This window comes from Oncorhynchus nerka, linkage group LG28, assembly GCF_034236695.1.
Source record: "Oncorhynchus nerka isolate Pitt River linkage group LG28, Oner_Uvic_2.0, whole genome shotgun sequence".
Taxonomy (NCBI): Eukaryota; Metazoa; Chordata; class Actinopteri; order Salmoniformes; family Salmonidae; genus Oncorhynchus; species Oncorhynchus nerka.
Window position 1 is genome coordinate 35,442,820 of NC_088423.1, and position 19,965 is coordinate 35,462,784.

Genomic DNA, 19,965 nt, shown 5'->3' on the forward strand with positions numbered 1-19,965 from the left:
TCCTGAAGCCACTCCTGCATTGTCTTGGCTGTGTGCTTAGGGTTGTTGTCCTGTTGGAAGGTGAACCTTTGCCCCAGTCTGAGGTACTGAGTGCTCTGGAGCAGGTTTTCATCAAGGATCTCTCTACTTGGCTCTGTTCATCTTTCCCTCGATCCTGACTAGTCAGCCAGTCCCTGCAGCCGAAAACATCCCCACATCCCCAGAACCTCCGTCCCAGTCTCAAATCTCTGGAAGACTGAAACAGGTTTTCCTCAAGAATTTCCCTGTATTTAGCGCCATCCATCATTCCTTCAATTCTGACCAGTTACCCAGTCCCTGCCGATGAAAAAAACATCCCCACAGATGGTGTACGTAAACTTCCGACTTCAATTGTATGTTTTATTATAAAATCTTTATTGAACTCATTGATATAGTTTCTTAAGTCAGTACAGTTAGCTCTTTCAGGAAACCCTGGTCAGAAGTAACATACATTGCAATACCATAGAAGAATGCAATTAACTGTATTTCACTCTCTGTGGTTCCCTCTCTTTTCAAGAAGGGGATTATGAATTCCAAGTCGTCCTGTAAGATCCCTCAGAGTTTGACTGTGGGAAACTGTATCAAAGTTCCTTGGGAACATTGGGTACCACAGTGTGAAAAACCCTGCCTGTCCTTTCCTCAGTCCAGGACTCAGAAATAATAAAACCATTTCTCCAAAAGTACAGAACAGAAGGGCATGATCTGTCAGACATGAAAGGCATAGCTCCACTCTTCCCAAATTCCTCATGAGTCAGTACTGTATTAACTATAAATCTGATAAATACAGTTGCTCTATAACACAGAATGGAGCTGTAAGCCTTCTGGCCTCTGATGTGGTACAATAGTTACACTATTGTGCATTCAGTTCGTAGTGAGCTAAGGAAAGAATGTTCTTTTGAAGGACACAATAAAACATACAGTTGAAGTCGGAAGTTTACGTACACCTTAGCCAAATACATTTAAACTCAGTTTTTCACAATTCCTGACATTTAATCCTAGTAAAGGTTCCCTGTTTTAGGTCAGTTAGGATCACCACTTTATTTTCAGTATGTGAAATGCCAGAATAATAGTAGAGAGAATGATTTATTTCAGCCTTTATTTCTTTCAGCACATTCCCAGTGGGTCAGAAGTTTACATACACTCAATTAGTATTTGGTAGCATTGCCTTTAAATTGTTTAACTTGGGTCAAATGTTTCGGGTAGCTTTCCACAAGCTTCCCACAATAAGATGGGTAAATGTTGGCCCATTCCTCCAGACAGAGCTGGTGTAACTGAGTCAGGTTTGTTGGCCTCCTTGCTCGCACATGCTTTTTAAGTTCTGCCCTCAAATGTTCTATAGGTTTGAGGTCAGGGCTTTGTGATGGCCACTCCAATAGCTTAAATTTGCTATCCTTAAGCCATTTTGCCACAACTTTGGAAGTATGCTTGGGGTCATTGTCCATTTGGAAGACCCCTTTGCGACCAAGCCATCTTTTTGTGAAGTGCACCAGGGTCTCCTGCAGCAAAGCACACCCATAACATGATGCTGCCACCCCCGTGCTTCACGGTTGGGATGGTGTTCTTCAGCTTGCAAGCCTCCCACTTTTTCCCCCAAACATAACAATGATCCTTATGGCCAAACAGTTCTATTTTTGTTTCATCAGACCAGAGGACATTTCTCCAAAAAGTACGACCTTTGTCCCCATGTGCAGTTGCAAACCGTAGTCTGGCTTTTTTTATGGCGGTTTTGGAGCAGTGGCTTCTTCCTTACTGAGCGGCCTTTCAGGTTATGTCGATATTGGACTCTTTTTACTGTGGATAAATATACTTTTGTACCTGTTTCCTCCAGCATTTTCACAAGGTCTTTTGCTGTTGTTCTGGGATTGATTCGCACTTTTCGCACCAAATTATGTTCATCTCTAGGAGACAGAACACGTCTCCTTCTTGAGCGGTATGACGGCTGCGTGGTCCCATGGTGTTTATACTTGCGTACTATTGTTTATACAGATGAACGTGGTAACTTCAGGCTTTGGAAATTGCTCCCAAGAATGATCCAGAGTTGTGGAGGTCTACAATATTTTTTCTGAGGTCTTGGCTGATTTATTTTAATTTTCCCATGATGTCAAGCAAAGAGGCACAGTTTGAAGGTAAGCCTTGAAATACATCCACAGGTACACCTCCAATTGACTCAAATGATGTCAATTAGCCTAGCAGAAGCTTCTAAATACATAATTTTCTGGAATTTCCCAAGCAGTTTAAAGGCACAGTCACCTTAGTGTATGTAAACTTCTGACACACTGGAATTGTGATACAGTGAATTATAGGTGAAATAATCTGTCTGTAAACAATTGTGGAAAAAATTACTTGTGTATTAATTTGTGGATGTCCATCATCCATTTCGTATGATATACTACGAATTGCAATATGTTACGAATTGCAATTCGTACAATTTGTTGCAAATTTGCAAAACTTGTTAGTTAGGGTTGGAGTAAAAGCCTTCAGCACGATAGCTCTCCAGGAATAGGGTTGGAAAGCCTTTGCTCTAGTCTATGAGACCAGGCTGAGTAGACCTATGGCAATATGATGTTGTTGATGTATTACACAAAGAAGCTGGATGTGGAGTTGGGCTGGCATGATTACACGTGGTCTGCGGTTGTGAGGCCGGTTGGACGTACTGCCAAATTCTAGAGAAATTAACATTACATTTTCTGGCAACAGCTCTGGTGGACGTTCCTACAGTCAGCATGCCAATTGCACACTCCCTCAAAACTTGAGACATCTGTACAATTGAGTTGTGTGAAAAATGCATATTTTAGAGTGGCCTTTTATTGTCCCCAACAATGAGATGATTGTGGACTACAGGAAATGGACGACCGAGCACACCCCATTCTCATCGACAGGGATGTAATGGAGCAGGCTGAGAGCTTCAAGTTCCTTGGTGTCCACATCACCAACAAATTAACATGGTCCAAGCACACCAAGACAGTCGTGAAGAGGGCACGACAAAACCTTTTCCCCCTCAGGAGACTGAAAAGATTTGGCATGGGTCCTCAGATCCTCAAAAGGTTCTACAGCTGTACCATGATTGCATCGCTGCCTGGTATGGCAACTACTCAGCCTCCGACCGCAAGGCACTACAGAGGGTAGTGCGTACGGCCCACAACATCACTGGGGTCAGGCTTCCTGCCATCCAGGACCTCTATACCAGGCAGTGTCAGAGGAAGGCCCTAAAAAAAAATTTTTTAAACTCCAGCCACCCTAGTCATAGACTGTTCTCTCTGCTACCGCACAGCAAGCAGTACCAGAGTGTCAAGTCTAGGTCCAAGAGGCTTCTAAACAGCTTCTTCCCCCAAGCCATAAGACTCCTGAACATCTAATCAAATGGCTACCCAGACTATTTGCATTGCCCCCCTGCTACTCTCTTATTATCTATGCATAGTCACTTTAATAACTCTACCTACATGTACATATTACCTCGACTAACCGGTGCCCCCTCACATTGACTCTGTACCGGTACCCCCTGTATATAGCCTCGCTATTGTTATTTTACTGCTGCTCTTTAATTATTTGTTTCCTTTATTTATTTTTTAGGTATTTTTTTTCAACCTCGTTGTTGGTTAAGGGCTTGTAAGTAAGCATTATACTAAGGTCTACACCTGTTGTATTCTGCGCATGTAACAAATACTATTTGATTTGAACATAAGGTGCACCTGTATAATGATAATGCTGTTTAATCAACTTCTTGATTGATATGCCACACCTGTCAGGTGGATGGATTATCTTGGAAAAGGAGAAATGCTCACTAACAGAGATGTATAGAAATGTGTGCCATTTTTGGGGGGAGAAACAGGCTTTTTGTGCATATGGAACATTTCTGGGATCTTTTATTTCAGCTCATGAAACATGGGACCAACACTTTACATGTTGCATTTATATTTTTGTTCAGGATAGAATGTGTGAGTGGCAGTTCATCTCAAAGTACATCCCCATCCAACCTGGCCTCAGAGCATTTGGTATTATTCTGTACGTAAATCCGAGACACTCAATTTAGTATGATATGTTACATTTCATATGGTATGTATTCATTTGTGGACGTCCATCACTCATTTCGTACATTTCGAATGATATGTTTCGAATTTGCTAAACATACAATATGTTAAGAATTTGCTAAATGTATGATATGTTATGAATTTTCAAAATATGCAATATGTTAAGATTTTGGCAAAAATGTACAATATCTTCCAGATTTTTGTAAAAAGTTGGATATGTTATGAATTCTACTTAGGTAGTTAATGTTGGCTAGCTGGCTAACATTAGCTAGGCTAGGGATTAAGGTTAGGGGAAAGGCTAGCTGAAAGGTTTAAGGTTAGGGTTAGCTAAAAGTGTTACGGGAAGGGTTAGCTAAAATTCTAAAGTTGTCCTTGATGAGATTTGAACTTGCAACCTTGGTTACTTGATGTTCACATTATAAGTCCACCCCTCCACCCTGACCAACCACCCTACCTTCGTTTTTGCCTTAAGTAACTTGTCATATGTAACCATGTCAAATGTAACCTATCATATTCATTTGAGTGTACCGGATTTAAGTTCACTATGTTACGTCAAGTCTATGAGAGCAGGCTTTATCACAGTCAGCGGCAACAAGCGCTCCGTGCAAATTGATGTTAGGCTACTTGCCAACAAGTAACCAGTTCTGACTGGACCAGACGCAATATTAACAATGTTCCTGGTAAATATTGCTCAGACTTCACACTCAAGCATCACCGGCAAAATAACCTCCTTCTGAGCTAACTCCGGAGGATCCCTTTACTTGTCGTTTAGAGTAGGTCTATTATGTGTATACTAAAGTGCATATATAACACTTGTATTCACTGTAAAGAGAAAAGAAACAGCTATTTTTCATTGCGATAACAAATAATTACTCCGTTTAGTTTTTACAAATTCAAAGGTGCTTTTACACTATTTGTGAAGAAACATTCAATCTGATTTGACTTGAAATACTTTGAAGCGCTTTCTGATCATCACAGGTAGGCTAATTACAAATGTTAACTTTTATAATTGATAGCCTATGCATGCGGTTGAATAACATGTCCCCCACCCCACCTATGTCCACTATTATCACGATGCATACAATGTAGCCTATCATTATTGAATTGATGGGCCTATTATCAAATAGAAGAAAACATATCCGTATTCAGTTGCGTTTACTCGGTGGCAGTGTGTAGTGTACGCTCTCTAGCTCCACACAGTCGCACATTATGAAGAGGAAGCAGAGTTTCCTCCACGTTGGTAGCACACAAATCCGGACCAGCAAAAACAGCTTTGAACCGGTTTGGTGTCCGGAAACAAAGCTACAGGCTATAAAACGAATACTGTGCGCGTAAGCTAATATGCTGGGGGACCCGGGTCTGCCTCACCGGACCTCAGATATAGCCTAGCGGGCGCTCGGCATCCGCCGGTGTTGTCGTATATATATTTTTTCGATTATACATAGATATTATCGGGATACCAACCATCCTTCATGGCAACTCCCTGTAGGCAAACGCGCACGTATCCTGCAGTTGCATGTTGTTGTGCTTGTGGCTGTTATTTTTTTTATGTTGTTGAGGTAAGTCGCATGTATTTCCTTGTGTTAATAAAATAACAATCGGCTACTATACCACAACATTATAACATAGTAGGGCTATGGCTAAATACAACATAATATATATGTGTAGGCTATGCAATGGGTGATTAACTGCCAACGAATATCTCGTAAATGCAAGCCAAAAAAAAACATTGTTTAATAAAGAAAATAGGTTGCTATGTGTAGTTGGCACGGTGTTCCTCCATATAATGGTGTTTATTGGAAATTGATAGATGCACAAGTTTTGTCGCGCTCCTTGTTTTTAAAAACAACCATCCTTGTTTTTAAAAACAAGGAGAGAGAGAGAGAGAGGGGATGCTGCAGTAGTGCACCGACAGTTCAATTTGCTCCCTGGCACAAATTATTCATGGAAGATAAAAAACGTTTCCCTAAAATATAAATGTTTCGTGCCAGAACTTATGGGAAATAGACAAAAGGCAGGTTAAAGTAGGCAGTCCAGACACCAAACTCCCCTCCTTCAAGGTGTGGTCTGTGAGGGCACAAAACGGGCAGCGCAGGATGGGAAGGTTGCACTCTGTTTAGGAAGTACAGTAACACAGGTGACCTGCCTGGTAGACCAGGCAAGAGCAGCATCAACATCAAGACATGTGTGCATTTGGCATTTATCTACTACTTTAGAACTGAACTTATGACATGTATCTCTTCCTTGATCATGATTCCTGGTTCCAAACTTGCATGTGATTTATTTTGTCTGTATTCTCATGCATTTGGTCAGTTGCTTGTCTATGGCGCTTGTTTTTAAAACTTTTTGCTATTTTTCTGTTTTCCCCAGGAACCCTCCCTGTTGAAGTTGTAAGATCCAAGCAGACAGCATGAGTCCTCATACCTCAAAGAAAGCGCTGGATGGAGGTTGGGGATGGGTGGTCATTGTGGCCTGCTTCATGGCCCAGTTCCTGGCCTACGGCTCCCCCCAGTCGGTGGGCGTCCTGTACCCAGAGTGGCTCCACACCTTCCAGGAGGGGAAAGGCATGACGGCCTGGGTCGGCTCCTTGGTCTCTGGAGTGGGACTCATAGCCAGTGAGTATTCTCCAAATATCTTTGTTTATTTATTTAGTTACTGTATAGGTATAGGCTAATGCTATCATCCAAAGACAGAGTTCACTGTGCTTAACTGCAGAATTCTGTAGATTATAAAACATAGATTTCTTAACATACATTTATTCAACTCAGCATCTGAACATCTGTTCAAGAATTCCATATTGATTTACTTGGCATGGCTATGACTTGATATGCTTAACTTCATGTCAGTGGTTAGACCTGAATTTACTTATCTATGTACTTTACAGTTGCAGCTACATTGTCTCCTTTAGAGTCTCACCTGGTATGCACCTGTTGCTGTTGTGTAATTAATGATGTCACTGACAGAGAACCAGACAAAAGAATGGTCCAATGTCTCCATAAACACATACAGTTATGTGGCATTATGGGTGAAATAACCGACCAGTTTTTATCTAACCAAGTTAGTGGCACATAAGATGGGAAAATGAGTATTTTACCTGCTACATATCAACAGTTGTGAAAGTGCAGTGCTGACTTGTCCTAGGTAGATGAAGAAAACTGTGCAATATTGGTGGCACTTTGGTGCTCTTAACACTTAGTTGAGGTTATTGGTTGATAAGTAATTTACATTTATATCATTTAGCAGATGCTCTTATCCAGAGCGACTTACAGGCGCAATAAGGGACTAAGGGCACAGTCAGATTTTTCACCTCACCAACTCTGGGATTCGAACCAGCGACCGATTGTTTACTGGCCCAATGCTCTTGAACGCTAGGCTACCTGCCGCCCCACAGTCAGCCCTGTCATACCTGCAGGAGGAGCCCTTACGTAGCTGTGACCATACAGAGGGTGTGTGTGGGAAAGGGAAAATGATAATAGGAAGGATAATAAAGCTTTAGAACAGTTTCATTCGTTTGGAATGACCAGGGGACACAGGAGGACTCAGTTCACTGCATGTCTGCAAGCTGTATTCAAAGATCAGAGAGATCACGGTCTTGGTTTACATTTACCACCAGGCTAAGCCTCCCTTCACTTTGTCGCCTTTTCAGAGGTCAGTGATATGTCATGACTATACAGATTGCTCCCAGTACACGTGTGGGACTTGGCAGCCTTACACCGTGGGCTGTTTTAACTGGTGGTGAAATGGAAAGGAGGTGGAGACAGGGTTCAACAAGACGTGATTGGCTATTCATTACACACATCCTTGGGTTGTCAGTGGTCTGACCGGTAATTCAATATGTCTCTGCACAAGTGACATGCATAACAAGAACAGTCACATTTAAGACTCAGGTTTTCATCACCATCTGTCTCTTCTATCCAGAGATTGACTGATTCACTGTACTAAAACAAGTAGTCGATTCAATGTGCATATAGCTTTGGAAACTAAATGGATTGGGCTGCATTTGACTTGGCACAATGCTAGGAAATCATAGCAGTCTTTAATGAGTTGGCAGCAGATTACGGGTTAGTGAGGTGATACCGTCTCAGGCCCGACGCCAGGATAAAGTGACTAAGGGGGCAGTTGAAATCGGTGAGAGGGCAAAACATTTTTACATTGAATGTCCAGCTCTGCAGGAGTTTGATGTATGAATTGTGTATGTAGTGTAAAAAACTGTAGGAAATAGGTCCAAAAAAGTGTCATGAATAATAAACAAGAAAACGTATGAGCAATAACAAGTGTGCTTTGCATGCTGCAAGCACAATCAATTGGTACAGTTCAGTGAAAAAAGAAAAAGAAGAAAAGAAATATCTAACATGATCATCATCCACACCAAAAGTCCTCCAAGGTCCAGGGGACAAGATCTTGAGGGGACTGTTTAAGGGCCTCTGGGTGCTCTTGAGGGGCCACTGGCCGCTGATGCTATGTCAGTTGCTTCAGAAACTGTGATCTGTTGATTATTGTTGCCGTACAGTAGCAAGTGGGTCACATTTCTACAACTGAAGCCACACTTTATGATTGTGAACTCTGAAAGAGAGGAATAACAGTAAAGTAAGTTGCACAATTAAATTCACTGATGTAACTGGGGGAAAAAATAGGGCAAATCAAAAAATGTTAACTTCAAATATATACAAGAAAGAAAGAAATAGTACCTCTGTGCCTCACTCGCATGACGTTTGTGGTTGTTGACCATATTGTTCAGCCTTATATGTGCATTAGGGGCAGTGATGAAGTTGACTGCTGCTGCATTTGCTACATTTTGGGACACTCACCCTCTAATAACACACTAACGTGTCTCTATACATCAAAGAAAATAAGCATAGACATAAAAGGCATGATAATTAAAAATACATAAAATAAGCAATAGGCATTTAATTTCATTATTGTATATACTAGGTGTAGGCTCTGTAGACTATGTGTAATTTAGGGAATGGCCGTCGGCATCAACGATACACATTTAGCGCCAGCCAGCCAAACACAATGCATACATTGAACACAGAAAACCAACGATCAAATCGATTACATAACTGTACGTGTAAACCTAGGCTTACTGCTTAAGTAGGCAAATGTGTCCAAATTCCCTCATTGTATTCAATTAGCTAGCTCACGTGCTAATTAACGCTACGCTATCATCGGTGCGGTAGTTGGTTATATAAAAACATACAACTGCACTAGTATAACATGAATATTTGCAAAGTAAATTATGCATAATGACCGTCTCAATTACTTCCATGGTTTACTCCCGCCACATTGAGCCCGGCCCGAAACTGCACACTGCAGTCAGGGGCTTCTCATCTCCGCTGCACTGTATCAGCACAATGGACAGCGTCCTACAAACTAAAGCAAGGCTGTTTCGTAATGTAAATGAGCTACAAAATAGGTTAATTCGCGTATTCCAAACAGCCGATATGAATGCTGCCGTGTACACAGCGTTCTTATCAAAATAGTGCAAACTAAATGCTGAAAGTAGTAGCCTAGTTATTCATGCATGCAAACAAAATTACTGATTAGTTAGGCTTAGAATACTGACAAACCTGCGAACGAAAGCAGAACATAACAGCGGTACTACCACGTAGGTCTAGTAAACAAAATATTAGATCGATAAAGGCATGATACCATTTATGTTTAGGCTAGTTACAGTAACAGTTAACAAACGCAGTAAGCAAAATGTGAATTGAGATCCAAATAACCAAAACAGCCTACAGTGAGATGCAGTCATGCACAGCTATCTTGCCAAACAAATAAGCCTATAGGCCCCGCTTCAAACATGGAAAACCATGGTGCTCATGAGTTAAGCAACACGTTGTGATATGGCACAATACACTTCTGTGGATCAAATTCAAATACATAGTTATATTTACAACCACGAAAACCAATAGGCTGCCAAGAAAACCATAATAAGATGTATATATTTATATGATGAAACATACCGACATGTAGCAATACCCAGGGGCGTCATTTGGGTTATTGCAGTGGAATTATATTGAATTCTGTTTATATCACGCTATACCACAATAAACCTGCAAGTTCAAATGACGAGACCATTGAGGGCTTTTGACTAAGAACTGGCAGGTTGGTGCGAAATCTCCGCTGCGCTCTATCAGCACCATGGACTGTACCCTACACTCAAAAGCAAGGCTAAAGCAAGCCTAAACTGGCTAAGGAAGTCATTTTGCCATTCTATACCCTAGGTTTTTGCTGAAATGATGCGACTGGCTATACCACCAATATTTTGATAAAAAAGCAATCAGCTAGATTGTTTCTTAACTTTTCAGAAGAGTAGCAGCCTCCTTGATGCTCTGTGGAACTTCCTGAATAATCGATCATTCCATTCTCCCCGAAATCTTCTTGTAAAATGCCAAGTGGATTATTTGAGCTTTCCTCTGGTATAGCATGCTTCTTCAAAGTGGACGTAGGGCTGTGGACGCCCCAAAAGTCAATCCATGTGTCAGTGCAGTAAACACGGTCGGAATAGCGAGACTCAGACAGTCGTTGCAGTATATCGATCAGGGTCCATTGTTCCTCATTGGAGCCGGAGCGGGCGATTTCAGTCGGCAAAAACTGGCGAGCGACACTAAACTCAGTTTACACCAAATCTCTTTTACTTAAATCCAGCAATGGTTTTACCTTTTCACATCTAGAAAGTCATAGCTCTCTGGGTCAAGGGGACACAGGGCCGCCACCAGTTGGATGTTGCGTTCGTTGAATCGTTCGTACATTTCACCACTGACAGCATCCAAGAACAGTCTTTTACACTCAGTCTCTTATCCTCAGTCCTGCTGGCCTTCCATACTGTCCACCACTATTGCTGGAGATTTGTACTTACATAACGTTGTCGTAATTGCTTGGAGCTGCCCTGTAGCCTCCATATCTTACTTCTGTGTTGTACGAACGCGTCCATTCCATGTCAGAGAGGAATTTCACAATGTTGTCACAACTTTTAGCAACCACTGACACAGTAGCCAAGGTGTCTCATTCTCATTTAGCGTTGTTTGATTGGGTTTATCCATCGTGGCAGTGGCAGATTAGCTGGTGCGAGCTAGCTAAATAGGCCAAGGATAATAACACTAACGTTACATTTACGGCTAACTAAACTCTGTAGTGGCGAGGCGGAGTTGAGTAACGCAGCTTCAATGGTAAACTTGACCCCACCCTTATAAAACAAAATAAAATATTACTGGCGAAGGCTTATCACGTTATTCACATAGCCGTTTTTTCCCGCTTTTTATGGAAACCCAAAGGAGTCATACCTAACCACCCCACTGGCTCTCCGTAGCCCCTCTACACACACCGCGGCGCACTCTGTCCATTGTGCTGACACAGCTCAGCGGATATACAGATTTTTTGGTAACCTGTCACTCAATCATTTGAACTTTATTGCTATTTTTATATAAGGCCATAAAACTAAAACTGAGGGGCACACGTTTCAACTGATGGGGCTGAGCCCCCTTTTGCCCCGCTGTGGATCTGGGCCCATACGGTCTCCCAAAACTTTACACAAGCCCTTGTTCTGTCCACTGAAGGATCCAATTTGTCCTTACCAGACCTATATTTTCCCTTGTGCCATCAATCAGGATATACAATTCACACCTTGACTTTTTATACATTTTGTTGTGTTACAGCCTGAATTTAAAAAGAATTACATTGAATGTTTTTCTCACTGGCCTACTCACAATACCCCATAATGCCAAAGTGGAATTATGTTTTTTGACATTTCTACAAATTTATTGAAATGAAAATCTAAAATGTCTTGAGTCAATAAGTATTCAACCCCTTTGTTATAGCAAGCCTAAATAAGTTAAGGAATAGAAATGTGCTTAACAACTCGCATAATAAGTTGCATGGACTCACTCTGTGTGCAAAATAGTGTTTAACATGATATTTGAATGACTAGCTCATCTCTGTACCCCACACTGACAATTTTCTGTAAGGTCTCTCAGTTAAAGCAGTGAATGACAAACATCAAACAAATTCAACCACAAAAACCAGGGAGATTTTCAAATGCATTACAAAGAAGGGAACCTGTTGGTAGATTGGTAACAATTTAAAAAAGCAGACATTGAATATCCATTTCAGCATGCTGAAGTTATTCATTACATTTGGATTTTTATTTTATATATTTTTATTTAACCTTTAACTAGGCAAGTCATTTAAAAGAAAAATATAGGGCAAAACACACATCACGACAAGAGACATCACAACACTACAGTACACAAAGAGAGACCTAAAGACGACAATATAGTATAGCAGCAACACATGACAACACAGCATGGAAGCAACACAACATGACAACAACATGGTAGCAACACATCATAGAAGCAGCACAACATGGTAGCAGCACAAAACATGGTCCAAACATTATTGGGCACAGACAACAGCACAAAGACAAGAAGATAGAGAAAAAAATACATCACTCGAAGCAGCCACAACTGTCAGTGAGAGTGTCCATGATTGAGTCTTTGACAGTGAAAAGAAGGAAGCCTGTACAGAATTAAAATATTCCAAAACATACATCCTGTTTGCAATAAGGCACTAAAGTAAAACTGCAAATGGCCTCCGGAGTGGCGCAGTGGTCTAAGGCAGATCTGGGTTCTTTACTACAGCTCCGGGTTTGATCCCGGGCTGTGTCGCAGCCGGCCGCGACCAGGAGACCCATGAGGCGGCGCACAATTGGCCCAGTGCCGTCTGTGTTAGTGGAGGGTTTAGCCGGCCAGGATGTCCTTCTCCCATCGTGTTTTAGTGACTCTTGTGGCTGGCCGGGCGCATGCATGCTGACAGACACATTGGTGCGGTTGGCTTCTGAGTTAAGCGAGCAGTGTGTCAAGAAACACTTCGGCTTGGCAGGGCCGTGTTTCGGAGGATGTATGTCTCCCGAGTCCGTACAGGAGTTGCAGCAATGGGACAAGACTGTAACTACCAACTGGATATCACGGAATTGAGAGATAGAACAAATAAATAAAAAAGCATCAAAAATATTAATTTTATGTTCTGAATACAGAGCTATGTTTGGGGCAAATCCAACACAACACATCACTGAGTACCACTCTTCATATGTTCAAGCATGGTGGGGGCAGCATCATGCTATGGGTATGCTTGTCATCGGCAAGGACTGGAGTTTTTTTTAATGATAAAAAGAAATGGAATAGAGCTACGCACAGGCAAAATCCTAGATGAAAACCTGGTTCAGTCTGCTTTCCACCAGACACTGGGAGACAAATTTACCTTTCAGCAGGACAATAACCTAAAACACAAGGCCAAATATACACCGGAGTTGCTTACCAGGATGATATTGAATGTTCCTGAGTGGCCTAGTTACAGTTTTGACTTAAATCGGCTTGAAAATCTATGGCAATACTTTTTTAAAAATCTACCAATGATCAACAACCAACATGACAGAGCTTGAACAATAAAAAATAAAAAAATGTGCAAATATTGTCAAATCCGGGTGTGCAAAGCTATTAGACTTACCCAGATGTAATCACTGCCAAACGTGATTTTGACACTAATCTAATCGACATATTAGGTTTTTTTTATTACATTTTTTTTTTTTACATTTCTTCCAGTTTAACATTTGAGTATTTTGTGTAGATCGTTGACAAAAAATGACAAAATCCTACTTTGTAAAACAACAAAATGTGGAAAAAGTAAGGGGGCGTGAATACTTTCTGAAGGCACTGTAAGATACATTTCTGTAACTCGGTGTGCTTTTAAATTCGATATGGTGTGAGGATGATGACGAACGAACATCACAGGCTGCCCTTTTCCCTGACCCTTTACCTCTGCTTAGGTGTCTAATAACTAGCTAGTGCCGCTTAAGGGGACCTCGTTGTAATCATATGAGGAGAACGAATAGGGTCACAAGCACTCTGTCCTATATAGGGAGCGATAAGTTTAAAATAATATCAGGGCAGGAAAAGGGGACCATGTCACATGGTTAAAGTTGATACATCAGGTTTTCCTGCCATGAAATAGCCCAACATGTACGGTACACCTCGAACGGTATCACTTTCCTTTTTGCTGCTTTTGTATTGTTTAGGAAAGCCATCTGTTGCTAACACCACATGCATCCTGAATGCACCATATTAATTCCATCATGTGTATTTCTTTGTGTCATCAAAGAAGAGTCTATTCAACAATGTACCCTCAACTTTCCCACACACACACACAATGAATTCTCACTTCCTCTCTGCCCTATTTTCTCCCCCAGGTCCTGTCTGCAGTGCCTGTGTGGATAACTTTGGGGCACGCCCTGTGACCATCTTCAGTGGGGTCATGGTGGCAGGGGGCCTGATGCTCAGCGCCTTCGCCCCAAACGTCCAGTTCCTCATCTTCTCTTACGGGATTGTCGTCGGTAAGTGAGAGGCTCGTGATGGTCTTTTTCTGCTGAAGCAAGTCTGCAGTTTGTGTGATCCACTATTAGATATAAGATTAGCCTTGCAAGTGTGAGAAAAATTATAGGAAGTTGCTTGTTTACTCTGTGGTTTTGTTGGAAGTGAATTGTGTTTTTAACTCATCATTACATAAAACTATTACACAGTTAAGCAATAACACAAGGAAATGATAGATAAGACACATAAGAAGAATTGAATAGGTTCATGTCTATTCAAAATAGGTTCATGTCTATGCTCCACCACACATGCGCTGTGAGGGTATGTGTAGGATGAGGGTATATGTAGGATGTATTCAGAAATATAAAAATAGGGTAGAGTCGGATTGCCATGTGACTGATGCCTCCCCCCAACAGTTTGAATGCACCCATCGCAGTTCATTATCTAACACCCAGTGACAGCTGTGCCATGCTAAGGGGGAAAGAGCCCAATAGACGGCCACTGCCTGTGGCATTGGCCTGAGAGAGAGGCCATGCATATTTGAAGGAAGGTGTCTATTTTTAGACCATCCCTTAAACTCAACACGTGTGGCTCAATATTCTCTCATCACTTTTCCGCCCAGTCATCCTTTGAGGATCAAATTACCGTTGGGGTGATTTTACACTAAACAAAAGTTATTTGTATGGTTAATATGTAACATATTTATCACAGAACAACATATTTTAAACATGGTGAATTCACTCTATGTTATTACATGACTAAAATGGCCTTACCCAATTCCCACAGTTTCACATTAATGTACACAGTTTACTGTGCAAGGCTTTGCTCAGAACATTAAATGTCTTCTTCAACATAGTAAAAAATAAGGTACTGTAGCTACATGCTCCTCTAAAATGTGCTAATCAAAATACCTCTGTTGTCTTTGTTGTCCACAGGTCTTGGCTGCGGTCTTGTCTATGCCGCCACATTGACCATCACCTGTCAGTACTTTGACAAGAGACGTGGCCTCGCCCTCGGCATAGTCACCACAGGTACTTCAGCCCCCCTCTTCGCTCACTGGGTTCACACCAAGTCTTCATGCTCAGTTCTTTCATGTTTCAGAAGCCGGAAGTCTTGGAATGCCAAGGTAAACATTCTAGTCTAGAAACACTGTAGCCTTGTGATTAGGGAAGTGGACTGGTGACAAGAAGAACACTGGTAATACAACACAGTTCTGGAGCATTCTGTGTTTGTCCCCTTGAGGGAGGGTAGCTTTAGGTAATGATGTCCCACTAAGCAAGGATTTTATTAAATTCATATTAATGAATGTCTTAAGGGCTCATTCTTGGAATGCCAACACTAAATGTTTCCCTTCTCTCATTTAGGCACAAGTGTGGGAGGGTTCCTCTATGCCACAACTCAGAATGAGCTGATTGTTCTCTTTGGCCTGGAAGGCTGTCTGCTGATCATCGGGGCCTTGGCCCTCAACCTCATGGCCTGTGCCGGCTTCATGAGGCCCCTGAACATGCCTGGCTACTACCTCAAACAGAAGGCTGCTCTGGAGCGCACAAAGGAGCAGCCTTTCAAGAAACCGCCTGCTGACGACCTCAAGACCACACCGGGCACTGGCGAGAAAAAGCTGGCGGTCAAGGATCACCTGATCACCATCGACGCCAAAGACATCCCCACTCCTGACAACAAAAGGGGGTTCATGGCAGGTTTAGCCATTGTGAAAATTATTAAGAAGAAGCGTCAGGCTTACTCAAAGTACATGCACTCCACGGCTGACTTCCTGCATGACAGAAACTTCATGGCCCTCTGCATAGCTATATTCCTGTTCAGCCTAGGAGCCTTCCCCCCGGTCCTCTTCATGGAGGACGTGGCCCAGAGTGAGGGCCTCATCGACGAGGTCAAAATCATCCCCCTGGTCTCTATTGTAGCCATCACTACCGGTGTGGGCAAGCTGACCCTGGGCATGCTAGCAGACATGAGGTGGATCAACAGTGTGTTCCTGTACGCCTTCACCCTGCTGGGGACCGGGGCGGCCCTTCTCCTCATCCCCATCTCCAAGAGCTACGTAGGCCTGCAGGTCCTCTCAGCTGTGGTGGGCTTCTTCTCTGGGAACTGGTCCCTAACATCATATATCACTACCAAGATCGTGGGCCTGGACAAACTGACCCAAGCCCATGGGATCCTCATGTTCTTCGGTGGATTCGGGATCATGCTTGGGCCCCCTGTTGTTGGTAAGAAAGATCCCACTTCTGACACCATTGGTCAACATTGCTGAGTGTGTGTGGTCCACATTTACAGTCATTAGGTTAGAGCCTGTACAGGTTCATGTTCATGCTTTTACAGAGAATCACTCTTCCATATGTCAAAACATTTTTACAGATGATGTAATCTTAATGCGTGAGTGAGAATGTGGAACTCAGGATGTTGGCCTTTAGCTAGTCTTTTGCTGATTCATATATCGTCGAGAGATTTTGCTGAAATTGTTTTTTTTCTCTCTCTTCTTCCTGTTCCAGGGTGGTTCTTTGACTGGACACAGTCCTATGACCTGGCCTTCTACTTCAGTGGAGGCTCTGTGCTCCTGGGTGGAGTCACGCTCTTTCTGTGTGCTCTGCCCTGCTGGGACAAAAAGAAGGCTGACATCGACAGGCCCGACATTCAGTACACCAGCAACTGTGACAAAGTTGCCTCTGTAGCCTGAACACTAACTTTCACATCGGCCTTGCTCTCCAGTGCTCCCAGCGATTTTTGCTGATAAGCTCTGTACCCTTCAAGAGGTTTCTTTTTCCCTGGTGCCAGATTTCACAGATGTGTACCTGAGAAGAGCTTAGAAGTAGGCCTTTTCTATACATCTTTATTGCGTTTTTACGACTTCTTACATTAAACTACAGAATTTTGAAAGATGCCTATGTTGAACATTTTAATAACAGTCTCATTTTAAGATGCCGTAATTCAACAAAATTGTTTCTCAACAAATTAATGCAATAGATTATGTTTACTTAGAATAAATGCTGTTTTTTTTACATTTCTGGATCTTTACTTGGGTCAAATGGAAAAGGCATTTTCCTCTGGTGACCCAGTGGAGAAATACAAAACCAACAATGGCCTGTGAAGATGTTGGTTGAATACACAAAAGGCTGTTCAAATATCTCAGCATATTGAAATGTATAACCATGAAAAATTTTAATTCGAAAGAATTTCCCAGGTATTTACTGGAAAAAATCCAGGGATTGGAAAAAAACGAGGGAATGCACTTTAATGTACTCTTTTCAATTCTAGCCGCACAAACGTTTTGTTTCTATCTTACCAAAGCACCAGGATGGGGGATGCCTGTCAACACGTTATGCCTGATGAATACAAGTCTTGCTTTTTAAGTTCATTGGCATCGTACTGTATTTTACTTGTACTGTCCAAACTGTTTTTTTTGTTAGTTAAGGAGGTACTAAACACCTCACTCTGTCTTGACCGGACTAAGAACTTGCTGAATAATATGCTGTGCAAATACCAGAGACTGTACAGGAATAAGGTCCAGTTCCTTAAACTAGTTTGTTGGTTCTTTGTGGCATGACCCCTTTCCTGCATTTGTTCACCAGGCTGGTCCTATTCTTAATGGTTTAATGTGTTTTTTGCGTCTGTGCATGTTTTTGTACTTTTTTTTTTAGTACTACATTTTGTACGTTCAGCTCTTTAAATGTTTATAAGCAACTTTGTATACAGTATGCACTGAACCAGTCCCAGATATGCATTGTATGTAAAGATGGCATTCATTATTGCCATTACGATTTTATGTTAAGAAATATAATAATTGTGATACCTGCTTTGTTAGTCACTTGAAGATCCCATTAAAAAAAAAGTTAAATAAACCAGAACATATTTCAGTTTATATTCTTCCTCAAATATAAGACTACTGGGATATTGTTTTATTCTTAGTCAAGCTTCTTTGTAAAAGTATTTACAGGGTTGAAATCTCTGATCTGTGATCCAAAAAGGTTAGAAACAGTAGAACTGTCACTTTATATGATGTTGAACCACTCTGTCTTATTTTTTTTTTAAATGTCTGGGTTACAGTATTTATGTTTGCAATATTTCGCTCTTTCTATTTTGTTATTTTCAACAAAAAAGTTCCAATAAATTTAAATTCAATATTGTGATTGTAGATGTTTTTTAATGCTTGTCTGACTAACATAAAATATGATTCACTGAAGACCTTTCTTCTTGACTTCAGCACATATGGCGAACATTTTGGTGGTATTTAGAGAGTGAGCACATATGTAAACTCTAGAGACTCCTTGGAAAGTTTGACCTAATTCAGACCTTTGGCAGTGCAACATCCTCTTAGGGATGGACCGGCATGTACAGAATGGTTGCCTTGAGGGAAATGGGGGAGGATCGTGCTTTTACATTTCAGTCAAGGGGAGGGTTTAGCCTTTTTTTTCCAAATCTAGTCCAGGGGAGGGTCATGTAATTAATAAAATGTTTATATTTCTCAGTGTTTTAGAATGAGTTGCTTATTAGGCTATATATTCAGGTGTGCCCAATGCCGCCCCTCATCTCTGATACTCCGCTGGGCACGCAATATCAAATCTGCCTATAGGATATTTAATGTGATCTCAATCAAATGATCCATACATAGCCGTGGCTATTTATAGGCTTTTAAGTGCGTACTCGGAGAAGCACAGAGCAAAGTAATATTTTTTTGCTGGGATTCTGCTCTGCTCTTGCTGATCAAAGAACATTTTTGTGTGCTGCCTGACCAATGGCTGTGCTGTGTAGGCCTATGGCGGCAGATCAGGAGGAGAGTCAACAGCTTCTTCCCCAAAATATTTTTTAGGCCTTGTAAAAAGAACTGCACTATCTTGCTCATGGACTAGCCTATAGCATATGTTCTATAGAGCCACACAGTGGTGGTGTCATGATACCCATAAAACCTAGCAGTCAAACAGGGAAATGGTTCCAATCGTTTTTCCAGCATTCATTTTTTCCATAGGGAACTTTAGAAACACTCAATAAGGGCTGTGTTTTGTGTAGACTTACCCTGGCGTGACATTTTGATAACCATGTAAATCTCTCTGGGACAAGGTGACCTTTATCAATATTATCTACCTGTATGGTAGAGAAACAATTGGAACCATTTCCTTGTTTGACCGCTAGGTTTTATGCGTATTATAACTCATACTGTGGTACTCTATTCAGTATGAGAAGGAGAGGCTAAGATGAAAAGGAGGACCTGATGTCAACTCTGATAGCATGTTACTACTGTAATTGATTTTATTCAAAACAATATGTTTGATTTTATTCAAAACTATATGTTTCTTGCCCATTATGTATTTATCATAGTTATTGAATTTACAATAATCCAGATTCTAGGGTACTTACATTGTGGTGCTGAAACTTGAAGCAGTAGCTGCAGCACAATCAATCGGAAATGACAGCTCATGGTGCTGAAAGTAGGAACATTTGAGTAGGCATAATTCATTTCAAGATTCTTCATTTTAATTAGACTACAAACAACAAGGGTGCTTTTTGTTGGAGCCTATTTCTTCCGATTTAATAAATAAGACGTGGGT

The 19,965-nt window shown here is 41.5% G+C and overlaps 1 protein-coding gene across 4 annotated transcripts; it reads left to right on the forward strand.

Moving 5' to 3' along the window:
• The first annotated feature begins 4,825 nt into the window (after window positions 1-4,825).
• LOC115113176 (monocarboxylate transporter 9-like) lies at window positions 4,826-18,546 on the forward strand. Of its 4 annotated transcripts, none has more exons than XM_029640523.2 (6): window positions 4,826-5,024; window positions 6,417-6,661; window positions 14,290-14,433; window positions 15,346-15,441; window positions 15,775-16,632; window positions 16,915-18,546. In XM_029640523.2, the coding sequence occupies exons 2-6, from the start codon at window positions 6,457-6,459 to the stop codon at window positions 17,097-17,099; spliced, it is 1,488 nt and encodes a 495-aa protein (XP_029496383.1). In that variant the 5' UTR covers window positions 4,826-5,024; window positions 6,417-6,456; the 3' UTR covers window positions 17,100-18,546. The 4 variants fall into 4 exon arrangements, with proteins under 4 accessions (XP_029496383.1, XP_029496381.1, XP_029496382.1 ...); XM_029640521.2 differs by lacking the exon at window positions 4,826-5,024 and adding an exon at window positions 5,320-5,605; XM_029640522.2 differs by lacking the exon at window positions 4,826-5,024 and adding an exon at window positions 6,135-6,231.
• The last annotated feature ends 1,419 nt before the right edge of the window (window positions 18,547-19,965 follow it).